Source organism: Vidua chalybeata, chromosome 8, assembly GCF_026979565.1.
Source record: "Vidua chalybeata isolate OUT-0048 chromosome 8, bVidCha1 merged haplotype, whole genome shotgun sequence".
NCBI lineage: Eukaryota > Metazoa > Chordata > Aves > Passeriformes > Viduidae > Vidua > Vidua chalybeata.
Window position 1 is genome coordinate 19439549 of NC_071537.1, and position 24193 is coordinate 19463741.

A 24193-nucleotide genomic window follows, 5' to 3' on the forward strand; every position below is an offset into this window, starting at 1 on the left:
AAGCATACTCACTTCCCAGAAAAGATGCTGCCCCATCAAAACTTCATTCCACATTTCAGCCTTGATCTGAATCCAAATTGCACAACTAGTCTTTATCTTGACAACAAGCCAAACCTTTCTTCAGATACTCCTGCATTTCCTGAGCCACACAATACCCATGCTGAGGTTTGTGACTCATGCCCATTATTAGTTTAGTCAGATTATAGACAGTTTTGATGCCTGGTTCTCAGAACAGTGCTGCAATGTTTAGCAGATGTATGGGAATGGTGAAGGAGGGAGTTGTTAACTGTATTTCTATTGATCACAGAATTTTAAAGACCTACCTGTAGGGCAACTGTACCAGCAGAAACACAGTAAGAGCCATAGATCTTCAGATCATCCTTAAACTCTCATGAAATCCCATCCAGTGAGCTATAACTGCCCTTTCACCTTGCTCTTCTACCCTCCTTTTGAGCCCATCTGGCTAATAGGTCAGCAGTGGGGACACCTGTGCACAAAGCCATTGAAGTCGGGAGATTATTTGCTAGCTCTGGATGGAGGTTTAGTTCCCATCCGAAGCACCTGCTCTTGGCCTGACTCACACGGGGCCCAAATGCAGCACCGGTGGCCCCTGATTCACCTTTTCGCTGTTTGTTCTCTGAGCGTCATCGGAGGGGTATGCGAGGAGCTCGGCCTGTCTCCCTCCCACACGGGGCTTTCCGAGCGCTCTCGTTCCCAGCCCTCTGTGCCGGGACGCTGCCGAGTGGCCAGGCTCCTACTGTGGCCTCAGAGTGGCATCTAGTGCTCGGCTGCCGCACTGCTGTTCGCCAGCAGCCCCGGCCCTTCCCCTGCTCCGCCGCGTCCTTCGCAGAGCGGCTCGGGGCAAGGACTCGCTCTTGGACACCGAGCGGGGCCACTGGGCTACCTCGAATGAAATGGGCGCGCTTCTCTCATGCACTGCAGGGTTAGCTGATGGCACGGGAAGCAATCAGTAGTACACTAAAATAAGACAGGGAATAAACTCATCCTTCTGGTTTTCCAGACTGTGCTGTATGAAGCGGATAATTTCTACACAGCCCAAGTAGAATATGGCAAGTTCTCTGTAACAACATTCACCCTCCACTGCACACTCCATACAGTGGTTTTCCAAATAAGTACCTATGGAAATCTACTTGTAATTACTAAGGCTTTCTTCAAAGGCCATGCTTGTTCTCAGGTACTGACTGAAATATAGAACTCTCCAACAGCAGGACATCAAAAGGAGACAAGGAACTGAATGCACTTCCAGGGAGTATTTTCCATATATCAGAAATAACAGCAATCAGAATTTTAAAAACCACAAATTATCAGGAGCTCTTGAGGGAGCTCCTGAAGGCAGCATCCTATATATTATTGTTATTATTATTATTTTTACTACATGACCTACTCAAGTATAATTTTATGGTGTATAATTTAATCAGAATGCTCTGCAGGCAGGTACATTATCCTAGCTGAATATGTTTCCTATTTTCAGTTTGCCTGAGATGAAGTAGCTGGATATGTTAAAGAAAAGCTACATAACTGTATAAGAACTGTGTAGTTTTTTCATATGTTTTTCAGTAGCAGATCTCCAAGTGCTTTAAGAAAAAAAAGTCACATGTTGCTTGCCTTAATTTGTCCATCTGTGAAATGAGGATAATACCTAAAGACAGTGGAAGGTGAGGATCAAAGGCTGTGTCCTGAGCTTTTTCCAATACTGAAACAGTTAGGGTTTTTTCCCATTACATCTGAACAAAAGAAACACATCAGAATAAAATAAATTAGAGATAGCAGTAAGACAGAGTGCTTAAATAGTGTTCTGATCCTCTCCATATTTTATTTAGTTCTGCTAACTGCAAAAGTCAGGCATTTATTATGTAAATTCAGAGACGTGTTCAAATTTAGCTAGTTACGTAGCATAATTTTCCAGTTCTTAAAATTCCTCTAAATTAGGAAAAGCCTTCACACTTGAATTCTGGCTGAATTAGCTGCTACAAAAAATAGAAGACAAAAATTACTTTCACATATGAATGCAACAGAAGAACAGAGCCTGTCAATACTTTTGTCGATAATATGCATGACAAACTAACAAGCTTCCAATAAATTAAATTTTAAACAGTTTGGCCTTAACCTGCCAAACTGTCCAATATCTACTTTGGCAGATGACTGAGAAGTATTATGGGTGAGAAAGTTCTTCTTGGCAGCAGGGCCTGCATTCAGAGGCAAAATGCAAGAAATCACAGCAGTATTGATGCTGCAAATGTCAGTTTCTTCAGAACAACACAACATCCTTTGGTAGCAGACTGTTGATCAAGGCTAGAGATAAGTACTGAGAAAGCCCTTTATCACACGTGCCAAGAAAAGAAGTGATCATTGTGAGGGCTGTACACAATGACCAAGACCCAGCCTACCATGGAACCCTACCTGGCAACACCTACAAGAAGCTGGGAAGAGCTGCTCATCATAGAGCACACAGCGCTTACGCGATCTGCACCAGGACAGCATCTCCAAACACTTGGTAGCCTAAAAGCTCCTCCCAGCCCTGAGACCATCTGACACTGTCAGCTGGGAAGTTATTTGCTATAATACCACCCACTTTAGAGTTACATCACCATCCTGTATAAGAGCACCAAAAGCCTTTTGCAGATGAAAAGCCTCTTCAGTGCTCCTCAGTATCATCTTCTTACTGCTCCTTTAGAGTTGGCCAAACTGGAGCAGCTCCAGACAACCCAGCATGTTACAGACTACCTTTGCTCAATGTATTACAATCTGAGACTGAAAAAACCTCTTTGTTCACTGATACTTTTATTTTTTCACATCTTCAAAAATTCCCATAAGTAACGCACTTCCAACTGGATGAGTCAGTGAACACAAATTCCTGGTTCCCTTCTCTGGCTCTGCCACAGACTCATACTGAGACTTTTGGAAATACATGTCATCACTCTGTGCTCCAGCCTACTGTATATAAAACTGTAAGACAAATGCAAAGCACAGTGAGTTCCCTGACAGAAAGATGACAAATTATTCATTTACTTATTATTCACATACTTCGCTGTTTATTTTTAGACAAATTGCTCATTTCGCTGTCACAAAAAAAAAAAAATTCTTCATACCTGTGAACATTAGAAAGCTAACTAAGTCACAATACAGGAATGAAACGGATTCGTTTGTCATACACAACCACAGAATTGTCTCTTATTTGACTACAAGACCTTTGTAACTATGACAAGAGGTACATAAGCAGAGGCAAAGAGTGACAAAAAAACCAAGGAAATATTCAAGTACAACTCCACATTACCAAGAAAGTGTAAAGAAAAATAGGCTCTAATAAAGCCAACTGTAACCTAGAGATGCAGATTACTCTACGTGTCAGACTCTGAAACTGCAACATGCGTTTTTCCAGGATCAACCGAAGGAAACATCTTTTGGAGTGCCAAAATCAGCACGTTCGTAACCGAGCGAACGAGCAGGGCACTCGGGAACGCGGGAACGCTCCCGGAGGAACGCCTGGCGTTCCACGGCGCGCCCGGCAGAGGGCGCCAGGCCCCCGGCCCGCTCGCTGCCCTGGAGAGCCGCGCTCCGCCGAGCTCCGGGGAAATCGGGACTGCGAAACTGGAATCTCCTCCGGCTGCAGCAGAAAACGTGGGAGCCGTGGGCGTTTCTAAAGGGGTGTTCACAAGGTGTTTAAGTTGTTGTAGAGCTCTGAGTTTGAACACTCATTTCTACTTAAAAAAAAAAAAAAAAAAAAAAAAAAAAGCGACTGTTCTCAAAATACCCTTTCTCTAAACTGCAAAAATGGGGGGCTGTAGAGGACTGAAGATAAATTACAATTAAAACGCAGTTTGGGTTAGTAAAAATAAAAGCACTGGACAAAACTGAAAGCTGTGTACTGATATTCTAGGCTTAGCAACAGGAAAGGATTTAAAGCAGTCTCAAGGACACATATGAACATGTGACAAGATAAACGAAAAACAATGGGAAATAAAGCCTAAATATCAGGAAACATATCCCAGTAAAGTGTGCCTTGGTTCACACTAAGCCCCATTATCAGAGCCTTTCAAAGCTAGAGTATACAAAAACAGCATAATACCCATTGTAAAGAACACTAAGTCTGCACTAAGCAGGGGGCAAAACCAGGTGGAAGGGGTACTTTTTTGTTCTCTAATTTCAAGTCAAATATAAAGAGAAGCACGTGTAAAAGTAAAATTTCTCACCTACAAGAATCGTCCACCCACATGTTATAATGTCACAGAACAAACTCATTTTGGGTGACATCCCCAACCATAGTGGGGAGCTGATCTTTAAGGTCCCTTCTAACCCAAACTATTCTATGATTTCAAGTACATTATAACTTTTTATACATTATAACTCTTTTTATACATTTTATACTTTTTATACATTATAACTCTTTTTATACCACAAAGAGTTAATAAAAGGCTGGGGAAGGAACAATTTTCCTCTGGCTTGATTCAACATATTTGGATTATTCATTACATTTGTGAAGGAATATGAATCCTATCAAATAATTAGATGGTGTGTTAACCTTTCTGTTTTGCAACAGCCTGTGACTGATGAGTAGAAAGGTTCTCCAAGAACAATTTCCTGTGCTGTTGTTTCTTTCTGCCTGGACTCTCAATGAAGGGTGTATTTTCTGTGCTTGTATAGGGAGTCCCTGTGGAGGTTTTGTTGAGCTTTAGGTCAAACCTCTCTGAATTTAACTTAAAATTAGGGAGCTATTAGATGCCATATTTTTTCTGGTACCTATTGCCAGTACTACAAGACTAGTCCTCTTCCATTACTTTAATTTAAAAAATCCCACTCTCTTACATCAGTTTGGTTCAGAGTGAGGTGGGAAGGTGAAATATCAGATTACAAAAAAGTACACTAAAAGAAGCCACTACTCCCTAGTGTACTCAATGGACACAACTAAGAAGTTTAAATAGTTACAGGAGAATCTCAGTGGTATTGCAACTTAGATTTTCTCAGACCACTGCATCTAAGTCCAGAGTGGTTTTCTCCTCCCACCATCATCCTGGCTGATGGTCACCTTCAAAGTCTTGGTTGTAGAAAAAAAACCAACAAACAGCGGTCCAGTCTCTTGTTTTAAAATCTGTGATACAAAAATCATAGGATTTGTAAGAATTTTTAAATTGTCTGAAGTGTCAGTATCTGAGAACTCTCAAAATTTCTTATGGGCCTCAAGGTTTCCAAGCAAACCAAGGAAATTACAAAGCAGGCTGAGGCGAAACAAATCCTTAAATTCTGCTGATGAATAGGATGCCATGAACTACCTGGAAAATGCTGGTAGAACCTCTTAACATAACATAGTTTAGGAATGTCTGTTCTATTTCAGTTAAGAATTGATGAGGGAAGTTAAGTCAAACAGGCAATTGTTTGTCATAGCTTTAAAAAAATTGTTAATTTCTAAGGGCTTCTGGTTTAGGGCAAATTTGGGAGGAAACTTCTGAATGGGGTCCCTCTAGAAAACAGATTCAAGCGGGCCCTCCCCCTCACCAGTTTGGGAAAGATTTCCTTGGAGAAAAGTGGAAAAAACTGTTCATTTAACAAGCCAAGTACTTACAAACACGAAAAAAAAATAATATTAAACAATGGAATCTCTCATTGTTCTGAAGAGAGGCAAATTCAGAGAGAGTTCTTTTTGTGGGGTGTAGCTTGGCTCGCTCAGTCTCTATCAGTCCCTCCTGCGGTGGAAAATGCTGCATCCCAGGCCCTGGTGGGCCACAAGCGTGAGCTCCTGGTGTTTTTCTGGGTTTTCGGTCCAAAGCAAGGCTAATCAGTTCCAAGAAAATGAAAAGCCACAGTCCAGGGAACTTCTCTGCCTCAGCTAGCTAAAAAAAATTAACTAAAAGTAAAGGAGAGCTCTCTCGTGCTGTCTGTGCTGCAGACAACACAGTCCAAGAGAAAGAATGTGGGGGAGAAAGGGCAGTTTCTGCAAACAAACTGTGAGCTCCTTCTCCCTCCCTTCGCTCTTGGAAGCAGTTTTAAAGGCACAAAACTTATTTCTGGGCTAAACAGACGAATGGGGATAAAATTCAGCATCATGAAGTCACCCTAGGACTGGGCTTTACATGTGCTACTTCATTTTCTTCAAAAATTCCCCTTCCACTTCACTGTGATGAAGCCTGTTCCAGAAGCAGCTGCATTCTCAGCATGTTCTTCACACAATGGGTCACACAATTTTACACCTAGAAATAGCAGGCTTGGTAGAAGATTTCAAAGTGTTTACCAAACTAAGGCAAAAACACAGACTGAAGAAAAGATAATGCAGCATAGTTGATTACCTCCGGTTAATGTATGGATAAGTGCAGCTAAAAACAGTCAAAAGCAATAGAAATTAAAAGCAGCGGATACTCTTACAATGAGGTCTATTCATGCAGTGTCAATGGAGGAATGTATGTACATTTCAAGAGAACTAAACAATGGAAACAGACTGCTCTTAGTAACACTGGAGTGAGTGTGATATTCCCTACCCAGATGGCATTACTCTGGACTTTTTTGTTTGTTTGTTTGTTTGTTTTTGGGTTTTTTTGAGGGTTTTTTTTTATTGCCAAAGGCAGAATCAGGCTCATTCGCTGGGTATTTAGAAACACGTGGCTGAGGAGCATGAGTCGGAGAACAACTATTCCTTGCTGCTTTAGGGTCTTTCTGAAGAAGCACCTGGCATAACAGAGCTAGTTCTCCAAAGGTGCTCCAGAAGCACTGCGTTGTCAGACCAGGCAGAGCAGCGAGCAGCTCACCTGACTGGGGACGGGCGAGTGCAGTCAGTGAGCAGGGAAAGAGCCGCGCTCCTGTCCCCATCCCGCTCAGCTCCTGTCCCCATCCCGCTCTGCTCCTGTCCCCATCCCGCTCTGCTCCTGTTCCCATCCCGCTCTGCCCCTGTCCCCATCCCGCTCTGTCCCTGTCCCCATCCCGCTCTGCCCCTGTCCCCATCCCGCTCAGCTCCTGTCCCCATCCCGCTCTGTCCCTGTCCCCATCCCGCTCAGCTCCTGTCCCCATCCCGCTCTGTCCCTGTCCCCATCCCGCTCTGCTCCTGTCCCCATCCCGCTCAGCTCCTGTCCCCATCCCGCTCTGTCCCCATCCCGCTCTGTCCCTGTCCCCATCCCGCTCTGTCCCCATCCCGCTCTGCCCCTGTCCCCGCTCTGCCCCTGTCCCCATCCCGCTCTGCCCCTGTCCCCGCTCTGCCCCTGTCCCCATCCCGCTCTGCTGCTTTCTCAGGTTGGTGCGTGTTCACATGTTGGGCTCGGTGATCTCAGAGGTCTTTTCCAACCCAATTGATTCTTGAACGGCCTGAGCCTGCCCTAAACACACAGCAACCCTCCAAATTGGCAGAATGAATGATTATACAGCGGCTCGTCGAGCCTGGGTGTAGCGGGGCGAGTCTTTAGCCAGGAGACTGCACGCGGGCGGCAGCTCGGGGAGCATCCCGCGACAGAGCTTCGGCTTACCGAAGAGCTGGGCAGCCTGGCCCTAACATCTGAAAGCGAGCCATTCTCAGCAGGAAACGCGCCACTGGCACTCGGCAGCGACGAGAGCTGCTGGGAGCCTTTCCTGGGGCGGCTCCGCCGAGCGCCCCCAGCCCGCCCGGGCCGCTGCCCTCAGGAAAGATGGCGGCGCGGGGAGCGGCAGCGCGCAGCCTCCCTGCCCCGCCGGGCCCCGCCCCGCCCTGCCGGGCCGCGCGCGCCTCGGCGGCTGGCGGCGGGCGCGGCCACGTGACGCGTTCAATCGCGCCGCGCGGGCCCCGCGCGCAGGGAGGACGGCGCGGCGGGGGCGCGCGGGCGATCAGGTGACCGCCGGCCCCCGCCGGCGGCGGCGCGCGCCCGTTACCGCCCCGCCCGCGGGGACGCGGGGCACGGGATACGGGATACGGGATACGGGATGTGGGATCGGGATACGGGATACGGGATCGGGATACGGGATACGGGACACAGCGCAGGGCAGCCCGGGACTGGGGCTCTCCTCCGGGGTCCGCAGCGCGGAGGGCGGGAGACGGGCCAGGGGGCCGGGCAGGGTAATGCGCAACCTCTGCGGTGCGGGGATCGACCCACGGTGCGGGCGGCGCGGCGGGGAGGACCCGGCCCGTGCAGCGCGTGTTCCCGGCGCTCTGCGGCCTCGCTGTCGAGCCCCCGCCAGGGAATGGTGGCCGGCGGTGGCGGGGAGCAGCCCGAGCGCAGTGAGAGCCGCCCAGCCCGTGTCGCCGCGCCCGCCTGGGGCTCTGGCCGGGGCGACCTGCACAGCAGGAACACCGGTGCTCGCTCTCCGGTCTGTCTCCTTAAAGCCTCGAGAGACAACTTCTGCTTGGCCATGGCGATGAGGCCACCGGTGCTTTGGGAATACGTTGGTGATGTGCAGGGACCACTGCTGGCCTTGCTACGTGAACTGTGGGTGTTGAAAAACATCGTGACGTCGCAGTGAATTTGAAGGGACAGGGATACCGTTCTCACAGCCATCCTTTCACAAAGTACATTTTATTCCAAAGAATAAAGCTGTACCTTCTGTGTTAGGGGAAATGGTCGCAGTGATACAAAGCATAACGACACCAGTATACAGAATGATTCTCTTGTGCTCCTGCTTCAGCTAATTCAGCTTTCTTTTTCCATAAAGGGGTTCCCTCATTCATGGCTTGAGCCTGGCAGTCATAGGATGGGCTGTCAACTCTGCTGCAGGCACTGAAGTGACATCACAAACAGTGGCCGTGAGCCGAAGACCTCGCACGGGTGACACGTCTGCTCCGGTAAGGGCCCTGTGTCAGCAGAGTATCCAAGTGCACCTTTCCAGTGTAGATCTAGAGGGGAAGGCAGAGTCTGGCCACTGGCATTATTGTCTTCTATCACTTTAGTTTACTGGGACTAAGCTATAAACAAAAGTCTTATATTCATTGTAGAGCATTAAGCAGTTAATTGTGTTAACACTCACAGCCACCTCAGCCTGCTTTCCCATAGCAGCCACACTGTGAAAGCCCTTTCAGGGATTTCTTCAGCAAGGAAAACAAAAAATAGAAGCACTGAAATTGTCTGTAAAGTGTCATTTAGCCTGGAAACTTTTCTTTTAAGCCAGCAAAGTTTGATTTAAGTAGTTCAGTGAAGTATAGCCACAGCTCATTCTCTGTCCTGCACATGTCTTTTGAGAAGGTCCCTCTGAGCCTGTGTGTCACAGGCTGCCCTGAGAGGGCCTTATATCCCAGAGAAATGCACTTCCCTGAGTACAGACACACCAAGCAGCATAAGACATGCTCTGTGCTTTTTCAGAAAAAAGTTTCAGAGAGAGCTCAGTGAACCATCCCTGTCCCATTATTCACTCACTGACACTTGGGCTAAATGAACCTTCTCAGATCAGATTTACCTAAACTTGCTCTAACCTGTTCTTAGAAACATCCAAGGATACAACACCCACCTCCTTCCATTTGCAGAAACTTCTAGTCATCGGTAGGCAAATTTATGATCTCATAAAAGCTGATATACAGTTACTTAGTTCAGAAACATTCTTCTAAATTGCTCAAGTCTGTCTTGTTAGTAAAAAGTCCCAAGGCTCATAGTCATTCCCATTCCATCACATTGACTATTTGAGAATGATTGCTGAAGTTGGAGTTGAAAGAGCCTTCCAAAACAATCTAGCTGTATGCAAACAGTTCAGATTCTTGCCTCCCCCTTTTATTTTTGAGGAAGACAGATTCATACCAACTTTTCTTCAATATTACATAAGTAGCTATTTCATACACCACAAGAGCAATGGTACTTTTAGAGAGATATTATTTCTACATTTGTTTTACAAAAAGCCCCACCAAGCCAACAAAATAAATTTGACATTGACATCTTGGGAAGGAGAATACAAGGGGATGGAGATTGCTAGGTTCTCAGGACTGACAGTAGGGTGGGAAACCCTGTTGAGATGCTGGCCAAAGTATCTAATACAGAAAATGAGTAATTTTCACATTCACAATTTGAGAACTGATACCACTTTTCTCTGCCTGAGGTGAGGAAATACGCATGCCATGCGATGTTATGTGATTCAAATAAGCACTCCTGGCATTTCAAACTAAGTCTGTCTTAATGAGATGACATACAGTGCTCCACTGCACACTCCGTGATAAAAAAATACAGTGTTTAAAGACTGGGGTTTGTAAGAAAATGACAGGGATTTCCAGGAGCTGAAGGTCTCTTGTTCTGACAGTGCAAAACTGTAAGGCTGTAGCTGTGGAGCAGAGCAATAGGAGTATCATTTCATCATATGCTTTTAAAAATAGATTCTGTGCAACGTTACACAGAACCCATATTGCAACAAGAAATGCAGAAAGACTTCTACAGATATATTTGAATCAGTGACAACTAATGAAGTGATCTTAAAACCCACATTACAATTATGACTGGAAGTTTAGAAGTATGATAACATCTCTTCAGGAAAACTGAGCTCTCAGGAGAGTGATTTTCTCCTGCCTTTGGGTTGTAGATCATTTTGTGCATTGTAAATCACTCCCACGCAAAACTGAGCACATAGGATAAGCTCTCCTAGTGAATCTCTTCCTTAACTCTTGCAGGTCATCACTAGAAGAAGTGTAGCATTTGAAAGTTTAATGCAGAAGGAGTTTTGATGTCCCGAGTTACATAATTCTAAACTTGGCTGAGTGTCGTGGGGTGGTTTTGTTTATATCCTGCTAACTCTGGAAGACTCATCTAGGGAAATGCCAAACCTTTCTGATTCCCATGGGACACCAGAATTGTCTGTTAGTAAGCTATATGATTGTTCCATGAGTTCTGTGCCAAACAGGTGTGGTCAGGTCCTAGTGTGGATGAAATGAGAGAGCTGCACTGATGGGAGCATGATGACCTTTGGAACCTCTCTGGCCAATGACCATATCAGTTTCTCTAAATGCAAGGCTGGTTTCCTTCCTGGGAAGAACTTGGTGCTTCTACCAGGAATTTGTCCACCCAGCAGCTCTGTAGACCCCAAGGGGAAGGAATGGTTAAGAAACAGCTTTTTTTCCACCCCATTCAGTCCAGGCTCAGTACTGATAGCCAAAGCAGGGCTGTGGGCAGCCCCCTTCTGCCACTGCTTCTGTAGGAGCTCTGTGATTCTTAGAACTCCCCTGAGTTTTGGGTTATCAAGTGTCCCTTGTTGCAGCTGCATCAACTCTAGAATGGCTCATTTACCGAGCACAACAACGGGCTCCTGTTTGGGCAGGATTCCACTGGCAGTTCATGCCTGACCTGGAGACCTTTGATATTTTGGCTGGCAGACTACTGGTCTGTGCCCTGCTTGGTATTTCCCTGTAAAATATATTCTAGGACGTCCTTTCTTTAGGAGACATTACCTTCCTCCCACTCATTCATGAGTCGAGTCCAAGCATCACTGCATATGCTCTTAGCTGGAAGGTCCACCCCTTTCTGCAGTGAGTATACAAGCCCACTCCCTGTTTCTTCCTCACTGGACACCACAGTCTTCCAGCTCAGAAGAGGTCCCTGGTTCCTGCAGCTGGACACATCTGCATTTCCAGCTTTGCTTGCCAGAGGGGACTTTTTAAATGTATGGTACAGCTGCATAGTGACAGCATTAATACAGTAAGGAGGGGCCCAAGATATTGGGTTCCTTTATCCAGTGGATCCTCATACTGCAGCTTTTTATGGGTATCTTTGCCTGCTGTTACCCAAAGATGACAAGACATTGGAGAAGTTTATGAATCATTTTCATGGGAAGAGCACACTTGCCTATACCATACCTGCGTTTTGATCTTGTTATTTTGATTTTATTAAAATTACATGGAGTTTTCTTTTTCCTTCTTTTTTTTTAAGGAAAAGGCTTAGAGAGACATGGAGATTGAAAGAATCATTCAAGACACACTGACACGCTTCATCCAGTCCCACATCCCTGCAGCAGATCTCAGGTATGTTGAGATAGGCAGTTCCAGTATCGTTGCTCCTGCATTGTCACTCTGTGCATTATACTGAATTCTGCAGTTTTCCTATTCTTTGTGTTGCTCTCTTTTAAGTCAGATCCAGGATGTAGGTAATTTGCACAGTCTCTGATGGGAATGCTGGAACAACTATAGTTTAGCATTGCAATATAGCAATGTCATTTCTTTGATGACCAAGATGATTAATTTCCTGTCCAGTAATACCCATTAGGATATGGGATTTCCTTCATTCCACGGCGCTTCCAAATGGCTGAGCAGGATCATCTATGTCAGGCCTCTCCCTATTTTGAACTCTGCCTGCATGCAGAGAATACAGCCACCTTGAGGCTGGAACACAGCAGCTAGTTTGGCAGCTGGTGGCAGCAGTGACACAAGCGTGGAGAGCAGCAAGCAGAGAACACTGTATCCCATAGAAAGTGTAACTTAACAGAATGTGATGACCTCACCTGAAATACCAGTCAATCTAGAACAGCCAAGGTCTTGAACATTTGGAATATTTTGGTTATTTCAGCTGAAGCACCCACAGGAGCACAGCCTCTGGAACACACGCTGGGGCTTTCATTCAGTGCTGCCCAGGAAGCAGGACCACATGCACTATTTATCTGTTAATGCTTCCCTCTCAGCCACTGACCACCTGCCGCTTGGCCTTAGGGGTGGTATTTCCTCATAACATACAGTCACATGGGTCCTGCTGCTGCTGTACTAGAAAGAGACAAGGTTAAGCAGAGTGGGGATGGAGAGAAAGGAAAAAATGGGCTTGTTTACCCTGCTCTCTGTGTTCTCTTTGTCTCCAGTGGGATGGATGATGTTTTCTTCTCTTATATCACGGGTGTCCTGGAAGAGCTGGGCTCACCAGAGTCCTCTGAAGAGACTTTTGATATGGACACCTTTGTGGAAATGATGGAGGCATATATCCCTGGTTTTGCAGAAATCCACAGGTATGTGATTGTTACTGGTTTGTATGTGCATGCCATGCACTGGGGGCATGGCCCCAAGACCCGCAGTACTACAAATTCTTTTGTTATACCCAGTTGAAAATGTATTAGTACTAAACCTGAGCATTCATAATAAAGTCCCTCTTTGCCTGAATACACAGATGCTAATCCTAATATAGTTTGCAAGTAGGTCCTTAGTCATCTGAAATACCAGCTGATTTTACTGGGCTTCCCATCAAGCCTTGTCTTTCTATAAAATGGTAGCCAAGTAAGATAGGCTTTTATTCCTCATGCTTATTATACAGCTTCTGTCTCTTGCAGTGGGGATGTTTGCGAAATGATGTTCTCCCTCTCAGAAAGGCTTGGTGAAGCTCGCAACAGAGGTGAGTTACATAAACAATTTCAGCACAACAAGATCTGTACATGTTTTTAGTCTTAATATTTGGAGTTGAACAATGTCACAGAAAAAGTATGAACTTGTTTGCCACAGTTAGGAACTCAAAAGGTAGCCCGAATTGATTGACAGGTTTGGTTTTTTTTTTTTTTTCCAACATTCAATCAGGTTTTTCACATCAACAAATGGGAGATGGGAGATTGGAGTCATATGGAATACTGTCCAAGACATACTGGCGTGAAAAACACTTGATCAGTTCTCCATATACCTCTATTGAGATCAAAGCCAGAGTAATAAGAAAGAAATAGCCAATTCAGGGCTGCTTGTTGAAATTCTGTTGTAAGTTAATTCTGAAAGAGGATTTCTGCCTGCCTCTGATAGCCATCTGCCTAAGTGGCACTACCACTGGGCAGCCTTTATCAGGTGCATCATCAAATAGGGTATCCAGCTGAATACATGTATCACATCTAACTTTGAGCATCCTCAAAGCTCACCTCCTGTTCATCCATGAACCCTGGCACAGATGCAAAATCAGCGATGTGCTCTGACCTGCACTATGCAGGACTGCAGAAGACTACACAGTGACAATGGCCCTTTCTAACCTCAGCATTCACAGGCCAGCTGGATTGCTGTATCAATTAACTCCATGGGTACTTTCCACTAAAGAACAGACAGGTTGCAGTGCCTGGATATCAGACCTTCCAGGGCATAACCAGTCTGAGTTTTGCTAGTCTAGCAACATCACTGCTGTCTTGCCAGAAGGCTACACAATGTAGAATAGACAGTCCTGTCTTTTATCTTACTTTCTGCTTTCTTGAACTTGACATAATCACCTGCTCTGCTCTGCTCCCCTGCATCCTACCCTTGAGGATCCTGATGTAGCCAGAGTGTGGAAGGAAAGCAGCGTCCCAGTCTTAGGGCAGAACAAAAGTGAAATGGCTCTTCCTACAGTGGAAAAAAGAGCATGTAAAAAAAAAAGATGCATAAGAGTAACCTGATCACAGGATGTGTTGGCTTGCATGCATCCTGGGGACTAGCACAGTGTATTCCCAAGTTTAAAATCAAAACTACATCTTAGTTCAAAGAGCAAATACCAGGGAATTCTTAGAAATGGAAGTATCCACAACCGAAGCACTAGCAGATTGAGAATTGAAAAGTGTAATTGAATTTGCAAGCAACCCATGCCCTTTTCAGCCTGGAAATGCAGAAGTCAGGCACTAGCCAGTGTGCTAGCACTGGCTTCCTGCAGATCAGTGGGAGCAGAGCTGCAGCTATCCCCGCTGAGGGCAGGAGAAACAGTAGTGCTTCCAAGTCTTGTCACTTCAGAAGAGATTTGCTTTGGCACACAATGCACTAGCAATCTAATGCCAACAGAAAGCACAGAGCTCTAGCCTTAGTGGGACTGTTCCTCAGGAGATATCACTATGTCTTTAAGAAAAACTTGGCCAAAAGGCTGTGGAAAGCAGGAGTGAAGCGCCCCCTGAAGATCTCACCAAGGGCCAGGAGGCTGGAGCTGGAGCCTGCAACGGGGAAAGACTGTGCACTCTAACAGACGGAGCCGGGGCCCAGGTATGAGTACCCCGCAGAGGAGCAGGAACTCTGGGGACAGTCACACAGCACTAGGCTACCAGCACCACCTGAGGGCATTTTCCAGCTTAGGAAGGAACCACAGCATAGGCTGTGACACAGCATCACTTGTGTCCATGATCTTCTCCATTGTATGGCCTGAGCAAGACTGTCGGAAAATTATGTGCTGACAGACTGTGAGCCAATGCTCTGGCTCATCCTTTTCAGTGGCTGGAAAGGGTAAGCCAGAGCAATGGCTGAGGGAGCCTGTCTCAGTGCCTTCAGAGATCCCACAGCAGCTACAGGTACTGCAGTACCTTCTACATCAACTCCACCTTCCTCCCCCACACACCCTGCTTGCTGTTTCTCCAGTACTGATCTATTCCTGCTCTTCAGTACAAGCATTCTGTGTCCACAGCCTTCTAGCAAATGCTGCTATGGTGATTCCTTCTGATGTAGCATCAGGTTAGTGTTTAGCAGGCCCTTTCCTTTCTACTCAAAGTACATATAACTTCACAAGGTGGGCAGGAGTCAGGCATTTGCACCACAGGGTCCAGGAAGCTCACTCTTAAGCATGACCACACAGATGAGTCAGGTTACAGAAGCCCTGCTTGAAAGCAAGTTGAAATACAGAGGGAGGAGATTAAAGGAGAGTGAGAGGAGTAGGTCTTTCTAAAGATACAGTCCCCTGTTAGCTTCTGGAATCAGATTTAGTAATGATGGTAAGGAGAGAGAGCTTTCAGCAAAGGGCAAGCTGAATTTCCTGACCATGAAAAACCAGAGGCCCTTTTCAGTAGCCCACTCCTCACTGCATCCCCAACTTACCTCTGTGTCTGTTTCTCCAACTAGGAAGGTGCTGACTTGAAGGATGGGGTGGAGCTGCTACTGGAGATGTTCCCGGCCTGTACTGTGAGCCAGGCAGAGAAGGCTCTCGCCATGGCCTTGGGGAACTTGGAAGAAGCAGTGCAGTTAATTGTGGAGGAGAAGGTGGAAATTGGCCCAGCAGGTGCGAGTGTGAAGGTACTGTACTCTGACCGGGGTGGCAGCGGGCCAAGGAGCAGGGCAGAGCTCAGTGCCACAACTATCTGTTCAAGCAGAAATTTTCACTGCAGAAACTTTATGCACGATAAGCCAGGAAGATCATGCAGAGTGACAGCTCCTCTCCCCTCCCCTGGCTCTCTTAGTATAGGCTGTACCCACAACCAAGCCAGGACCCCAGTGGAGCTGTGGCTGGCACCTCTTTCCCCCTGGAGTGCTCCACCAGCAGCTGGGTTCACTGAGCTGGCAGGTAAGCTGTATGTATGCCCTGTTGTGCTATTCACACACCAACTTGTCTCCTCCCAGGAACTGGCACGGCCCCGCAGAGCACCCAACCATGAGGAACTAAAACAGGTCATCCTACAGAAGTAAGTACCCAGCAGCATTGATTTGTTCCAAATCAATGAAGAGGTAGCAGTTTGGGGAACAGTGTGGTCTATAAAGACCTAGGGGTGGGTATTGGCTGAACACATCTAAGCACAAATACAATCATCAGTGGGAAGAAGAAAAAAGAAATGAAAAAACCAACCAACCAAACACATACACACAAAAAACCCAAACAAACAACCCACAAAACCTAAACAACAGAACAGGTTTGGTTTCTTTTAGAGCTCTGGCACAGAAACACATGACCTGTACCAGCTGGGTCACAGCACTGGCTGTGTGCAAGGTTTCAGCCTCCTATAGATACAGTGTAAGTCACAGTGCTGTTAGCTGAGGTCCTGGTTAAAGGTTCAAGGCACAAACACCATGCTCCAGCTCAGGTAACAAACACATGGTGACCTGCAGAACTACAGTAACTCATTCATACCTCCATTCTTGGAGACAGTCCAAACAAGGTTAAAGATACCTTCAAGAGACTGCCTGTACAACAGCACTGGGAAGATTAAATCTCAATTGCTGAAGGTGTGAATTCAATGCATTTAAAGAGACCTCTCTGAAGTCCTCCTATGGGCTTCTTAGGAATGAAAATAGCTTTAGATTAGTTTACCTATACTCATTACTAAAAGCGTTTAATTCTCAATGGGAGAACCCACACTGTGGTTTCATCTATCTGCTTTAAGATCTCATCTTTCATGAGTATCCTCATGCAGGCATGCAGCTTCCACACGTCTATCCAGCCACATCTTTTCCACTTTACATTCTCCCCAGGGACAGGATAAACAGTCAATGGGCTAGGAAAGATAAAGCAAGGCAGAACAGCATCCAGGCAGAAGTAGTAATCCCTGTCCTTGCTCATCTCCTGTGCTCATTTCAGTGACAGGCAAGGGAACAAAAAACCACCAGCTTCTTTTCATGTTTCTGAGAACTTCACTTTAATGACATTTTGGCAACATCCTGTACTTTAAACATCACTCAAGCACAGGTACAGAAAGCAGATCGCCATAGCTGAAGATACACAAGAGTAACTATACTAACTACTGAGGGAGAAGTCGTGGTCACCTGTGCTGAACCAGCACCAAATTCTCAGAGTAGCAACTCAGCAGTACAGCAAGCAAATGCTTGGACCCTGATGTTTCAGTTACATAGGAAATGAGGTGATGCTTTTATCAAGTTGCTTCCAGCACAGACCTGTTTCATAGTCAAGTAGTAGGAGGAGTGTGAAAGGAACACCATCATTCAGAGCAAAAGCAGACAGATTGGTCCTGTAATCTCACATATGTCTCATTTGGCTGCCATCACTTGGACTGAGAAGGAACAAAGCTGCCCCAATGGCAGAACACACCACACCTCAGTACCTCTCTCAGTTCTGCAGTGGCTATCAGCATTATCAACCACCTGAGTTTTCAATACCCTTCACATACAGCTAAGGATGCTACTCCAGGAGAATCCTGCTAGATTTCCACCAGAAGGGTGACATACTTCTTGCCCATTTCACCCAGAGGGGAACATCAAGTTTTCCTAGCTGCAGTCTAGGCAAGTAGGACACAAACCAGCCAGGGGAGAAGGGACATAGGCTTTGAGTAGTCCCAGGCAATGTATATTACAGTGTTCACCAAATGTTTCTTGTGTTTCAGATACATGATGGTGGATAGTGCAGATGATCAGAAAACACATCGGCCAGCTCCACCCAAAGAGGTAAGCACATCCAGCTCACCAGCAGTTTGAATGTCCCATGGTTTAAAATAAAACCAGGCTGCAAGTCCAAAAAAACAGCAGGGCAGGCCAAAGGCAGGTCTGTTCATAGAACCTGTCAGTCAAAGGGGGAAGATTAGCTCAGCTAAGGTGCTGCAGGAAATGCCAGTTCTTACCTTTCCTGACTACCATGGCTCTTGCTCCCTCCTATCAGATAGCACGCTTCCCAGTTTTGGCCAAGCTTCCCAACACAGACAATGGTAAAGCAGCCCACCCACCCACCTCCCATAGTGCAGCTCTGCTTTTGCTTGCCCCCTCCATTTCTCTAGCAGTGTGGCTGTCCACCCACTTGGTGTTAATATCTTTCCTCTCCAGGCTCCCAAGAAGTTGATCCGCTACATTGATAACCAGGTGGTGAGCACAAAAGGAGAGAGGTACAAAGACATCAAGAAGCCTGAGAGTGAGGAGATGAAGAGAACCTACATCAGCCTAAAACCAGCCAGGAAGTACAAGTTCCACTGACAGCCAGGTTCTACTGCTCTTCAGCCTTCCACCTCACTGCCAGGCATGGCAGGATGGATGTACGGTGCTAAGAATGAGACAACTCCACCTGCCACTAACTTGAACTAACCTGGAAGCCAGGACACTGCTTTGTTTCCTCAACTAACCTGGCTGAGGGGACTTCTCTCCTTGCGTAGCTATCCTTCTGTCCCCAGGGGCACACCGCAGTGGCTCACCAGGACCTGGGCATTCTCTGCTATTCCTTGCATGGGACATTTTTAGATCTGAGATGTGGCATGTGCTTTTGCAGCAACCTTTTTAATGAGTCTTTGTGCACTGTTGCTTTGAGTGCCAGTATTAATAAAGATGATGTGACTTGGTGTGTAGTTCAGCCAGAACGTGCACATGTTTACAACACTGCCTCCAAAGACAGAAGCAGGGTCATCCTTTCTTCCTCTAATTACTCTCTTCATCATGTTCTCAAGATGCTGCTGCTGTTTGTTAACTGCCTAGTGGATAAAAGGGCTTAGGCTGAACTCCAGAACTAGGCTCTCCCTGCCAACACAATCTGCAGCTCTCTCCATAAACTCCAGCTGATAGCAGAGTCGGTGCTCTTGCCATTTCTCACCACTGTTGAGAGCCAAAGCTCCAGCCACACAACAGAGAGCAAAATACAGTAGCAGGCCTGGGCACTACTAAAATATTAAGTCAGGTGCTGGAAGAAACAAATGACAATGACCAACTGCTTTCAGTGACAGCACAGCTAGTGACTGAGTTTCTCTCAGTCAAACTGTCATTAGGAGCATATTCCCCCTTAAACAACTCCCACCTTGCTCCAGCCTAAACCAGCACGTTAGGCCTGGGCAGACACACTGCCTGTACTGGGATCACGCTAGTCCTTTGCTGCCAGGCTAGCCAGTGGCTGTGGGCTGGAGTTAGGCTCACTGCCCTCCTCCCAGAGCCCAGAGGGGCCTGCCCTCTCCCAAGAGGAGGGCTGGTAGCTATTCTTTCTGCTCCAGCCGGTTTGGTTTGTTCCACAGCTCTGCTGGCATGCCCTGCACACCCACCCCAGGGGACAGTCCCTACCAAACACTCCCCCGCTTTCTGGACAGCTGCCGCTTAAAGATTTAAAATACAACAAATAATAAGTCCTATCTATTAGCTGGCCTGACCAAGCACCTGTTCAGCACCATGGTGTTCCTGCAAATCACTCGCTCTTTCCACACCACTGCAGAGGGAGTTGCTTTCCCCAGAGGCACCGATGAAGTCCACTTATGAACACTCAGCCCCAGAGGAAAGAATGAGCCCCACTCAGGCCAGCCTCAGCAATGGGACTGACCTCAACCTCTGCACGTCTCTACAGCAGCCAGTTCCGGCATCCTTCTGGGATCCCAGCACTGTGTCAGTCCCCCCCTCCCCAGCAGCAGCAGTTCTAGATCTGAAGGTTGATGAAAGGGGCGAAGCCAACCACATCCTGCAGCAGAACGAGAGCCCTCTGCAGCGGAGGCTCCACATCCAGCTCCACCCCACGGCTTCGGAGGATGCTCAAGCTGGACTCAGCCACGTTATGGCAATGCTTGACCTTCAGCGAGCGCAACTTGGGACAGTACTCAGCCAGGACCCTGCCAAGAAAGACAGCATATGCAAGTTGCAAGTCAGGACACTTAAATGCACCACTCACACTCCTCTCTCTACTCCCAGCAGCCTAGCACTCGTGACTGTGCCATGCATGCACCATCCTTTGGGGACAGTACCATGCTGGTATGAGATAAAGTCAAGGGACATCTGGATCCCAGACCTATCCTCCATGATATGCTGGTAAATTTGCTGTCAATAGCACACAGTGCTTCCCCTGAAGGGCCTGCTAGTGGCTTTTCTCCCAGACTAAGCTCTCATTGCTTTCAGCATGAAGAAATCTGACTTTCCTCTCTGGTTCTCTTCCTCTCCCCATCCCAAGTACCTGCCATCCCCCCCCGGCCCCCCACATTGCTCAGTACCTGATGGAGTCATTCTTGACTCGTAGACACCCTGTGAGGTCCAAGTGCTCCAGCTCTGGGCAGCACTTGGCAGTCTCCTCAACTGCCATGTCGCCCACGTTGGCATTGACAGCCAGTGACAGAGACTTGAGCCTGCCGCACTTCTGCACCAGGTAGCAGATGGCCTCGTCCTTCAGCTGGCGACAGGCCGTCAGGTCCACAGCCTCCAGCGCCTTGCAATGGTCAGCCAGGCTGCGCAGGGACAGGCTGTCCACCCACTCACAGTGAGCCAGGGAGAGCTGGCGCAGGTTGGGGCAGCTCAGCGAGATGGCCACAAGCGCGTGGCGGCTGAGCTGGGCGCAGCCCTTCAGCTGGATCTGGTGCAGGTGGTGGTTCTGCCCAATGACCGGGAGCAGTTCCTGGTCCGTCAGCCAGTCGGAGCAGTTCTGGAGTGCCAGCTGCTGCAGAACTTCGTTGTCCTTCAACAGGTTAACAAAAGCAGCTCGAGGGATGGCAGGTCCAATCTGCATGGGGAACCCAGGAAGAATGAGGCATCCCCCCAGGGTTTCAGGTAAGCCACCAAATACTCTCTCCCCTCCTCTCTTCTTCTGTGACAATAGTGACTAAAGCCATCCCCTATCCTCATCCCAGGGCAAACCCTACCATCAGACTTTGCTCACCTCAGCCAAGGCTACTGCTACAAGCTAGATGATACTCTCTCTGGTTTCTCCATCCCACATCATCACTCCTGCATTTATATACTCATGATGAGCTCCACACCTCTGCTCTCCAAAAATCTCTTTGCTAGACCACTCTGTATCCTCACAGAATAGCAGCCACTCCAGTCTTTCTGAGTCCCAGGCAGTGGCTCCCAGGAATAGCACAAACTTTCCCTGAAGACCAAGCACAGTTATGCCCCATCAGACCCAACCTACTGCACAACTTTCGTGAGGACATGCCACTCCAAAACTCCAAACTGCCAGCCAGTGCCCCATAACAGCCTGGGTGAAGTTTCCAGGCTTACTCCTCCCAGGGCCTCTTACTCAAGACACTGGCATTGCTGGGCCCTGAATCACTGCCTCTCCTCCCTAAGCCCATCCGTCCAGTTTGACACCTGAACTATTAACCCAAGCTCCTGAGCAGAAACTACCCTTCTTGCCAAGGGTTTCTTCTTGCCACATAGATGCTCCCCTGTTAGTTCCAGAGCAGTAGGACATCTGTGTCCTCCCCCAGCCTCAGAGCCATCCAATACCTGGCTTGAGTCAAAGCAGCGCATGTTGGCCAGGTACAGCTGGATGAGAGACTGGAATGACTTGCTGACCCTCTGCAGGCTCAGGAGTTGCTGCAGTGGCAGATGACAGAGAATATGTGGAACCAAGATGTCTTCCCACGGCAGGTCCAGGAGGCATCCCCTGGTCGGGGTCACACTCATCATCAGATACCAGAGAGCCAGGCTACTGCAGGAGCCAGGCAAGATCAACTCACACCTACTGCCGGATGCCTCTAGGAGGAACAGCCAAAAAAAAAAGACTCAGGCTCAGCGACACTTCCCACAGTCAGCCCACAGGGAACAGCCCCTTGGCTAGCCATCAGCAGGGCACGTGCCTGCTGCCTGCATCACCACCTCCCCAGCCTGGGACGTTCCCTGCTCAGGCATCCGAGTCTACCTGCCCACAGTGCCCTCCAGGAGAGCAAGGGTGGGGCTTTCCATCAGCTGCTGAAGGAGGCCCTGTCCCTCAGCAAAGCAGCAAGAAGCTGCTGCAGCGTTACCGCACCAGTCGCACAGTAGCTGTGCCCAGCATTCATGTCCGAGCATCCTGGCTCTACCTGTCAGCTAGTCCCCGCATCCATGCCGGGCCACTCGGGCACCCTGCAAGGGGGAGAGACCAGGCACTCGCTCCTTCCCGCGGGAGAAACAAGGCTCCGGGCTCCCCGCAGGGAGCCTCCCTCCGAGGAGAGGACGTTCAGCGTCTCTGCGAAGATGAAGCCTCGGGCCGCGAAGGGAAGGAGCAGAGGGGTCCCGGCGGCCCAAAGCCCACCGAGCCGCGGTTACACTGGGCCCCAGCAAGGTCCGCACTAAGGGGGTCCTCACCCGAGGCCACTCCTGCTTCGCCGTCCCAAGGGGGCTTCGCTCGGCCCCAGAGCCGCCCCCGGGCTGCCCCGCCGCCGCAGTGGGGCGGCCGCGAAAGCGACGCCGGAACCAGGACACCATCCCGCTGCCCTCCGCAGCGCGCCGTGGCGAGGCGGCAGGGCAGCGCAGCGCAGCGCAGCGCAGCCCAGCCCAGCCCAGCCCAGCCCAGCCATGCCGTTCCCCAGCCCCCGGTACCTGCGGCCCCGCCGGGGCTGCCCCGGCCGCTCCATCCGGCGCCGCACCCGCCCTGTACACCGGCGGCCACCCGTGACGTCACGGCGGCGGGCGGAAGTGCGCGCGCGCCACCACCCCGCCTTCTGCCCCGCCCCCTGGCCGCGCCCCGGCGGCGTCGCGCGCTCCCGGGACCGGCCCCGAGGCACCGGGCCGCGGCGGGGAGTGCCGGGCGGGACAGCGGGCCACGGTGCTCACGGGTCCCACCGGTGTCGCAGCGACTCCCTGAGGTTGCTCCCAGCGGCGCGGCGCGCACACCGGCTCTGGTGGCCCAGCTCACGGGGCGCAGCCGCTCCCCCGTCCACAGCGCCTGTCCCAGTTCCTCAGTTATCCCAGACCGCCAGTGCACACCAGATCCCCATGGCCCCAGTTCCCCGGCGCGCTCCGGTGGCTGCAGCCCCGCAGCTACGCCGGTTCCCCAGAGCACACCGCCTGTCCCAGTTCCTCAGTTATCCTGTTTCCCCAGCGCACGCGAGATCCCAGCGCACACCAGCCGCTTCAGGTCCCCATGGCCTCAGTTCCCCCGGCTCAGCCCTGCAGCTGCCTAGGCTCCCGGGCGCACAGCGGCTGCCGCCGTTCCCCACGGCCCCGGTTGCCGGGCGCACAGCGGCTGCCGCCGTTCCCCACGGCCCCGGTTGCCGGGCGCACAGCGGCTGCCGCCGTTCCCCACGGCCCCGGTTGCCGGGCGCACAGCGGCTGCCGCCGTTCCCCGGTCCCAGCGCACGCCCCGGCCCCGGCGGGCGGTCGCGCATGCGCAGCGCGGCGCCGCTGTCCGTTCAGCACCACGCGGAGCCGGGACCCGCTGCTGCCGGTGAGCGACGGCCCCGCCGGAACCCCCCCAGCCACCTGCCCGGCTCCGCGGCTCTCCCGGTGGGCTGTGCCGCCCTCGCCCGCCCGCAGGAGTGGACGGATCCTCGGTAAAGGCCAATTCCTGGAGCTGATAGTTCTCATAACACCCCCGGCCGGCAGCCACTGGGCCCCGCTCCTCCGCCGGTACCGGGCTGTCCCCGCCCCGGGGCTGCCCGCGGCCCGCCGCTCCCAGCCCGCATCCTCCCACGCTGCCAACCGGCTCCTGGCGCTCCGCTCCCCCGCCGGTGCCCCACCTGCCTCCGCAGCCCCGGGGACAGGTCGGGGTCCCTCCCTTTTCCCGCAGCCCCCGCGGAGAAGCGGCCCGGGCTCCTGCCCGCGCAGTTGTCATAACGACCCCGCAGAAACGGATGCTGCTCCTTCCTCCCCGCTGTCGGTTTGCGGAGCGGGCACCGGCGGGCACCCGGTCCGCTTTGGTGCGGCACTCGCACACCACACCTCCGAGCCGGCACAGGGCGTGTGACTCCATCGCTGTCTCGGGACTGAGACCTGCTGACTTGTGCAGCATAGCATCAACCTGCTGATTACTGCGGGCATAGAAACTATAAAAAAATC

General features: G+C 49.7%; 3 protein-coding genes across 10 annotated transcripts in view; 2 read left to right on the top strand and 1 right to left on the bottom strand.

Annotated features, from left to right (window-relative positions):
• Positions 1-7716: 7716 nt before the first annotated feature.
• On the top strand, positions 7717-18819 carry CUEDC2 (CUE domain containing 2). Of its 5 annotated transcripts, none has more exons than XM_053949463.1 (9): positions 7717-7801; positions 8620-8749; positions 11802-11893; positions 12718-12861; positions 13180-13241; positions 14688-14821; positions 15668-16224; positions 17875-17935; positions 18308-18819. In XM_053949463.1, the coding sequence occupies exons 3-9, from the start codon at positions 11820-11822 to the stop codon at positions 18452-18454; spliced, it is 1179 nt and encodes a 392-aa protein (XP_053805438.1). In that variant the 5' UTR covers positions 7717-7801; positions 8620-8749; positions 11802-11819; the 3' UTR covers positions 18455-18819. The 5 variants fall into 5 exon arrangements, with proteins under 5 accessions (XP_053805438.1, XP_053805441.1, XP_053805439.1 ...); XM_053949464.1 differs by lacking the exon at positions 7717-7801 and adding an exon at positions 8090-8476; XM_053949465.1 differs by lacking the exon at positions 7717-7801 and having other exon boundaries at positions 8608-8749; positions 15668-15838; positions 16163-16224.
• Positions 17154-24013, bottom strand: FBXL15 (F-box and leucine rich repeat protein 15). Of its 4 annotated transcripts, none has more exons than XM_053949458.1 (4): positions 23875-24013; positions 21662-21912; positions 20431-20933; positions 17154-20055 (listed from the first exon to the last, which is right to left on the bottom strand). In XM_053949458.1, the coding sequence occupies exons 2-4, from the start codon at positions 21842-21844 to the stop codon at positions 19866-19868; spliced, it is 876 nt and encodes a 291-aa protein (XP_053805433.1). In that variant the 5' UTR covers positions 21845-21912; positions 23875-24013; the 3' UTR covers positions 17154-19865. The 4 variants fall into 4 exon arrangements, with proteins under 4 accessions (XP_053805433.1, XP_053805432.1, XP_053805434.1 ...); XM_053949457.1 differs by lacking the exon at positions 23875-24013 and adding an exon at positions 23262-23525; XM_053949459.1 differs by lacking the exon at positions 23875-24013 and adding an exon at positions 22736-22817.
• Positions 23599-24193, top strand: part of PSD (pleckstrin and Sec7 domain containing) — a 44117-nt gene continuing 43522 nt past the window's right edge. The window contains exon 1 of the mRNA XM_053949443.1: positions 23599-23688. The gene's annotated coding sequence lies outside the window, so the exon portion shown is untranslated. The remainder of the gene's footprint in view (positions 23689-24193) is intronic.